This window comes from Nymphaea colorata, chromosome 14 (assembly GCF_008831285.2).
Source record: "Nymphaea colorata isolate Beijing-Zhang1983 chromosome 14, ASM883128v2, whole genome shotgun sequence".
Lineage (NCBI taxonomy): Eukaryota > Viridiplantae > Streptophyta > Magnoliopsida > Nymphaeales > Nymphaeaceae > Nymphaea > Nymphaea colorata.
In genome coordinates, this window is record NC_045151.1 from 4881842 (window position 1) to 4890021 (window position 8180).

The window sequence follows — 8180 nt, forward strand, 5'->3', positions numbered from 1 at the left end:
ATTTCTACAAGTTACGAGTTAAATAAGTTACATGAGTTAAACGAGTTAAAGCTTACACGAGTTAATGCCTAAACGACGAGCTCGATTTTGTGTAGTTGAGTCAAGCTCTTGAGTCAAGCTCGAGCTCAAGCCTTTTGAGCCGAGCCGAGCTAGAGATAGGGCTAAACTCGGCCAGTGTGCAGGCCTAGCTGAATCCTACTAAGTGCAGTTTTAAGTTTTTTTGGACTCACAAATGATTCCGGTCGCATTCTGTTTTTCAGATTCTCTCAATTTTATTTTTATAAATTAAACCGGATGACACTCTTGACTTCAAGTCCGACCATGCACAAATACCTAAATATATTAATAAACCAATTTCTTTATGAAACAATGGCAAGTTTATCAAACCGTAAATGGTTGGGCAGATAATCCACAGGTGTCAATATGGTAAGGGGAATTTTAGTTTTTGAAAACAGATCATTGCCTTTACAAGTGTCTCTGTTTTTGCATGGGATGTTTTGGTCATTTAAAGCTTCAAACAGGAGGTGGACATATAGACCTTTTGTCTGCCCAGTGGCTTCTACTTTTCACTCTTCAGTAGTTCTTAGTTCCTAACACAAGTACGTGTTACGTGAGAACAGGATGTGGTGCATAGATCCGAATCGAGTCTGAACCGGTTCCACCAGGAGCGGAACGGATCCAGTGTCACATTTCACATAAATATGCCAACCGAGGTTTGGTGTTACGTCCCCTTGACCTAACACATTTAAAAAATGACCAAAATGTCCTTGCAAATCTGGACATGTATCCTTTATTAAGTATCCAGCATCTTTTATTTTCACAGGGGTGCTGAAATTTTAGAATTTTAAAATTAGAATTGATGAAATGCGAATTGCATTATCAAACCAAGAATTTTGATTTTGGAATTATAGACTCATTTTCAAATCAAAATTTCAGAATTGAGGTTTTACCCTAAAAGTGAAATTAAGATTACAGAACCTCAAAATTTTTTTCATCTCTCTTTCAAACACATGTCATGACTCATGATGGTTTTAGTTCATCAATTTTAATTTCTGTTTTATCAAACACTTCATTTCATTCCAAAATCAAAATTTCAAACTATTAAACATAAAAGAAAAACTAGAACCGAAAGACACGTAACATAGCATATTAGCAGCAGGACCTAAAAAGTGTCTGCACTTTCAAGGCCGGTTATTCGAAGATTTGATTATTTTAGGCACTAAAATGTAAAAATAAGGATAGCGGGGGTGCAAGGTTAATAACTCATGTATGCGCGTACGTAGTCGCATACGTGGCTCGAGATGAAGATGCGGCTTTAGTTTTAAATGTTACCTTTGAAGTACCCAAAGGGCCGCCGATGAACTACAAATAAAGAACCGCCGGAAGGAGTGTGGCCCTTTCTCTCCGGGAGACGGAGGATGGCAGCCGGCGGAGAAACGAGGAATTCGTACCCTGCTCTTCCATTGCTTGCGCTACGAGACGGGAGAAGCAGAGGACCACTGCTCGAATTCTCACGTCATCAGCCGTTTTTCTGGTCTCCGTTAGGTGAATTGCCTCGATTGCTTTGTATTTCTCTCTTCGATTTTTTACTTCATTTTTTTTGCTTGATTTGTTGTTAGCTTTTGTGTAATCTTTATTTAGTGTTTGATCCCTCGTTTTAGTCGGAAAAATCGAGTTTTATGCAACAAATCTTTCATGTTGAAGGATATTGGGGAACTCGTAGGTTTGCAGGCAAATTGAAGGTGAAATGTAACTATCGATGAGTTTTCCTTGATGGAGTCCTGGAATTCTTTGCGTTTTATGAGGAAACCACGGATTGTTTGTCGGTGATACCTAGATTTAGGATTTTTTTTTTTTGGGTCTTTGGTGAGTGACGGCAAGAGAAGACGCTTTAACTTGTCTTTGATTATTTGCTCTTAGTTCAACTTTTTCCTGCAAGAAGAGTTGCTGAGTTTTCTTTCAAGGGTCGTCGAAGTCGTCGTTCTGAAAGCTACGCCGGGATGAAATTATTGGTTGGTGAAAAGTTGTCCGGAAATTCAATGAAATTTTTTAAGTGAAAAAAATAATTCTTATTAGCTTTCTCTTCTTCTTAAATTTGTCATTATTTCTTGAGAGGCACACTGCTAATTCAATGAATTTTCGTGCTTTTGGCGAAGATTTTTCTTGAATTTTTAAGTCTATTATCCAAAATTGATCAGCTTTTTTGGGAAATTTTGTCGGATCCTGCCCAAGTTTGGAAATTTTCATTTATCTTTTTTCTATTGCTTTTTCTGTGCTTAAACTATTGAAGATTCTTTTACCGAGTAAATTTCGGGGGGTATTAATCTCTTGTGATCTGACCTTGGATGTTCCTCTCGTCAGATTCTCAGCTTCCTGTTCTGGTGGCCTTTAGTAAGATACAGTTTTAAAATGCCTCGTGTCTTTTCTTCTCGACCAGAAAATGGTGTTTCTTTTTGTTTAGCGACTATGTTCTACATCCTTTTCTATGCCAGAAAGAGATGGTTATGAAAATGTTTTAAAAATAAATGAGTCAGGTTACTAAAGACAATGCTTAAAATGGAGGCCTCCTACCACATAAATCCTTTCGCATGGGATTTTTCAAAACTGCGTTGGTATCAATATTTGTGTAATTCTGTTCTTGGTGGTGAGTCTCAAAATAAAGAAAAGAAGCCGGAACATGAATGTGATCCTTGCTCAATTATCATGTACGGAAGCTTTCAAATCCATTCGTTTGATGGAATATTTTTCTGTTCAGACGATGGAATTGCTGTATTTGTCTGCACGGGCACTGAAAGTTTTGTCGTCAAAGTTCTATCTCCCTCTCTCCTCTCTCTGCGGCTATATTGTCGTATTTCCAGCAAGTGGACGATAAATCATGAGTCGCAGTAGCGTGGTTATCGCCTGTTTGTTGGTGATTTTCTAGTTGACCAACATCCATTAGAAGAAGGAAGTGAAAACAAAAGAAAGAGAGGAAGAAAATTAGCATAGTTTGGGGAAAGAAGGGCAAGTAACTCGCGTCTGTGTCTGCACCTCTTGTTTGATTTATTTCTCTCTTTTAGTCTTTTTTATTTGTTTAATCTTCCTTTCCTGATTGTTTTTTCCGACGGTGCCGCTGATTTTAGCGGGGAAGAGAAGAGGAGGATGAAAAAGTGTTAGCTTGGCTAGATTTCACTTTCTCCGGTTGTCTTAGATTCAGTTTGGAGCAGTAAGCCATTGAATTGGTTCCTTCTGTATCTTGTGATGTATCTATTGTCTAGGGGAGATGTTTATATGCGCCCCTGGTGGGAGGCATTTCCTCTTTTTCTCTCTCTCTCTCTCTCTCTCTTTGCCTCCAGTACCGATGTGATTGGACAAAGGCATTTAGATGTTATTTCGCCTCGCAAAGCTTGCGCATTGAAATCCTTGTCCCCAGTACCGATGTAACTGGACGAAAATGCTCTTATTTCTCACTGTTAATAGGATGACATAGAGAAAATGCTTCTGCTCTGTTCGCTGTTTCCGTGGTTTGCTTCCTGCATATTGCAAGGTATTGTCGACACGTGGCTTCATTCCGTTTGAGGGGTTGTATTTTGGGGTTTCGGCTTGTCATGTGAGGTAGAAGTGCATTATTTCGGATTATTTGCTTCCATTTCAACGAGTACCTGGAATTTCTGGTTGGCGCTACCTACCTCTTTGTGGCCTGCAATGCGCTCAGACCGTCTGTTTTCACTAATATCTGGAACGAAGATCTCTTTTATTCTTGTCTTCAAAAACTGTTGTTAGGAGCGGTCTGAAGTTTATTACGATGACCCCGTTGATGATCCTTCAGCCAAAACCACCTAGGTATAGGGCCTACCGCGAAGCTCTGTGCTAAGCTAAGCCCATGCCTACTTCCCACGGAGCTTGTGATGCCTGTCTGGGATTTCTGGTACGAAAGTTGCGTTGGTTTTTGTTTTTGTTTTATCACAATTTTGGGACCTGCTGCTATTTATTTTCTTTATTTAGATGCAGTTGCCAGTCCTGAATCTCTGTGATTTATCTCAAATTTGGTTTCAAAAAAGCAAGTTATTTTTCAACTTTTCTCTGCCTCAAGTACAAAAACATTAAAAAAGGAAATGAAATGAAGATCTTGAAGGGATCTTTCCATTTATTTCTAGAAAACAAGTTATTTGCCATCCCTTTTCTCTTTGAGAGTTTGAAGGGATCTTTCTTTTTATTTCTTTCTTTTCTTCCTGCGCTGTGTAAGGTGTACTACAAATGCTTTCTCTGATATTGTGCCACTTAGCTATGCCTTGCGTTGCATGAATAAGTATCAAATGGAGTGAGAAATTTTCAGAAATTAATAAACGTTCCAGATGGCTACACCAATTTTCGAGTCGTTTCTTCCGCAGTTCTGGAATTCATATTTATTTTTTTGCGTCTCTGCAGCCTTTGGGAGTTGATCGAATCCGATCTTTAGCTTTGGAAGCAAGCCGCTGCGAAGAAGCTCCATTGAAGTCTGTCTAGCTTTAGAAGGGAACTTTCGACCAACTTTGATATCTAGAAGGCCAGTTCTTCATTTCTTTCCAAACCCATCATATTCTGAAAGACTAGGAGGCGTCTTTGTTGTTCTTTTCGTAAAACAAAAGAACAACGAAAACGGAATAGTTTCTTTCCTTGCTGGTCTGTTCTTCCTAAGTTGTTTAGGTGCTGAAGATGATGCATGTGGTAGTGCTAGCAGTTTAGGAGGAGTCATGCTTTCCTTGTGGAAGAAAAAGAAGGCTGGTGAGAAGAAAGGCCCTAGAGGCAAAATCCATAAGATTTCTCGCCTAGTCTCAGATCTGAATTCAAAGCGAGAGTCATTAGTTCAGACAGGATTTCCTACATCTGTCGCAGATCTTGTTGTGAACTCCCGTATCAACTGGATTCCCCCAATCAATGAACGAAAAAAACCATCCAAGAAATCTTCTAATCCTTCGATCAAGGATATCCGTCCACCCTTTCTTAATCCACCTGCTATCCACATCCCAACTCCAGTGGTTGAACTTGAACCTACCAATCACTCTCATCTTGAGTCTGGCCCTGTTCAGCCACAAATACAAAAGCAGTTGATAAACAAGAGACTGTCGCCAACTGGAGAAACTGATGAAGATCCACTGTTGTTGAAGAGGTTCAAGGTGGTATCTTTGATTTGTTTGCTGTCTGTTTTGGCGTTTGTAACAAAGAAGGTCACTTTGGGTATCACTATATTGGCTTTCTGCTTGCTGTTGGCTGAATATCTTAAGAATAATTTCTGCCATCCGTCAAAGCTTTCTACATGTTCAGCAGGAGTTCTGAAATCAAAGAGCGAAGGAAGTTCTCACAGGGGCATCACTGCTTTTGAAGAGGTTGATGTTCATCACTACGAGACGGGATTTTGTGAAAGTGAAAGAGATGAACGAGTGACCTTGATTCATAATGAAGAGATTCTAGCATATAACCCCCCAAGCGAGCATTGGAGCGTGAATAAGGGTAGACATTTTCAAGAAAGTGGAAGAGATGAACCGATAGCAGTAAAACAAGATAGCATAGCCCCAGTGGAGGCCCTTGCAGGAAACCAGACTTGGAAAGTAAAGCTAAAGAGTGGCATCAAGGCAAAAGTACTGAGAAGGTTCTTCTCAAAGCCTCGTCGCAGCTCAAGAAATGGGAGTGTGGAAGAAGTAGCACCAAAGGCAGACGGGTTACCTGGTTCAGAATTTGTGCAAGAAGCAGAGATGGTGAAAGAGAAAAAACAACTCTCTTCAGAAGAAAAAGATCTGCTTTTCCCAACTGAAAATGATCTCCCATTTATTTCAGAGAAAAGTAGCATCAAGGGAAGTTTGTGTATAGTGTACAACTTAAGTTTGGAAAACATGATCTTCGTTGGTGTCATTTTGTCGAGTCTTGTGGGAGGTCGTCTTGTAGCACTTGTGATCACTACAAGCTGGTATTTAGTGGTGAAATGTCGGCAGCAGGGAGTGCTGCTGAAACAGGAATGATAATGTAAATGATTGTTTAACAACTTCTAAATCTTGTGTCAGGTCTTCGTTTGCATTTAGGATAATAGGATTTGGTTTGTGCCGACGACCCTGCGTACCTCATCAGCAGCTATAGACTATTTTCTTGAGAAGCTGGTCTTTCCCACATTGTCAAGCCTCCACTGAAGAGCATGAGCTGTTGCTTAGTTGAACTTTATTGCAAGGCCTCCTTCGTTTCCATGGTTTCAGGAGTTGCTACTCTCAACGTATGCGTGTAACATGCAGCAATATGATGTTAAAAGGCGTTTCCTTTTCCTTTGTTGAGTTTGCTGAGACTTCTCATATTTGGATATGGTTGCTGGCAGTTTTTCTCCCGTATGTTCTGGTCTCTTCAGAAGATGGAATTGTAGCTGCGATTCTATGGTGGTAGGTTCTTCTGAGCTTAGAATTTGTATTTTATGCTTTGAAAAAGTTCATCTCTGTCTGTGATTAATCGGCGGAAGTCTGCGTAACATGTCCACATAGATATCAATGCTCAGGGCATGGTTGGTCAAGTGGGCAGTGTCCTGCTCATGGTCTTGATGACGCTTCGTCCTATTGTCTGGGGTGAGTAGTCACATGCCCTGGGAGGACATTTGTACAAGGCGTCCACTTATCCCAAGTTTAAGACACTGCATCATGGCCAAGTGAACATGGCATTGGCTTTTAATCGATCTGGAGCTGTTTGGTATTAGGAACTGTAAGTGGGTGTTATATGAATTTCTTCAAATTTGGGGTAGATCCATAAAACACTTGAACCCAAGAGTCGATTGGTATTAAGACAGCACGTAGATGTCTTCCTTAAATGTAGGGTAGATCCATAGAACACTTGTTCTAAGTGTTTTATCAAAAATTGAAACAGATTCATGAAACACAAAATATATATAAATACCTTGGCCATCATGCATGATATCCTGAATGTCTGCATAGTTAAGAGTGTGGCCATCATGCATGATATCCTGAATGTCTGCATAGTTAAGAGTGTGCTTCTCAAATGTACAAGAATCCACTAAGCAGTATAACAAAATTAACTTTTTAGCTGAGATACTAGAAAATATGACGCATCCCCCCAATGGGATTTTCAACTGCCTCGGTCCTTGTTGGAAAATATGATGTTTCAGCAATTTTTTTTTTGTTAAGTTTACACTGTTGAGCATAGAAATTGTATCGACGCTTTTTCTCTTCATCAGTTAGCGACCTTCTACGAGTTAAACCAAGCAGCCATCATCTACTCAATATGTATATTCGTATTTAGCTTGTCGAGCTCGTTTTATGAGTTTAAAAGCTCTCGAAAAGCAAGCCCAAAGTGTTATCGATAAATATCAAACAGCACTTTCACTTGGTGCATTAAGTAGGACTGTAGGACCGGGCCAATGAGCTTTTCGATCAGTGGCCAAAACTGTCTTATCAAGCTACAATTAATACAAGAGCTATAACTTTCCAAGCAAAGGATGAAAAAGGAGATGTTTTGATGGTCAATTGCCATTCTAGCTAATTCATTAACTCAACTTTGGTTAAATTGTAACCCAAGTTAAAAGGATCAAACAAGCAGCTCAGAAAACTCGGTGCTACTTTGTAGTGATCTAAATTTTATTTTGTAGTTTAATATACTATTAAGGTTGCGTAGTTTCAACTTGTCAATTAAAATAAGAAAATTAATTGCATTATCTAGTGCTGTACAAGTGATCAGGTGTGGGTCATTCACATACCAACATGCACAAACTTGTGTCTGCCATTTATGTATTTATATTTATTTTTTAGTTTTTTATATTTTAATTTGCCCCTCTTAAGGCTTTGCGGACAGCTTTTCGCTTTCTGAACTCCGAGTCTGCGTGCACATATTCGTGCTTTTATTGGCAAAATCAATAGTAATCGACAGGATAAGCAATGGATACGGCTTAGGAGAGTGAAGGGAATGCGAGTGAATAGAAAATTGCATTGGTGGAGTATGGAGTGACATATGTTTAAAAATAATTAAAGGGAGTGCAGAATTAAAGTGGTTGCTGAAAAATGTAAACAAACAAAACGCAATGCATAAATGAACACAAGACAAACGGGCAGATCAATTGAAAAGTCGAGTATACTTAATCTTTACCATAAAAAAATATTATATTTGTGCAATGGAAAGATTTTATTTCGTGGAACACAAATATAAAGCAACCCAATGTCTATATATATATATATATA

General features: G+C 39.2%; 1 protein-coding gene across 2 annotated transcripts; it reads left to right on the plus strand.

Moving 5' to 3' along the window:
* The first annotated feature begins 1343 nt into the window (after positions 1-1343).
* LOC116267602 (uncharacterized) lies at positions 1344-6016 on the plus strand. Of its 2 annotated transcripts, XM_050075243.1 has the most exons (3): positions 1344-1545; positions 3123-3907; positions 4408-6016. In XM_050075243.1, exon 3 carries the CDS (start codon positions 4713-4715, stop codon positions 5973-5975), a length of 1263 nt encoding a protein of 420 aa, XP_049931200.1. In that variant the 5' UTR covers positions 1344-1545; positions 3123-3907; positions 4408-4712; the 3' UTR covers positions 5976-6016. The 2 variants fall into 2 exon arrangements, with proteins under 2 accessions (XP_049931200.1, XP_031505297.1); XM_031649437.2 differs by lacking the exon at positions 3123-3907.
* Positions 6017-8180: the final 2164 nt, after the last annotated feature.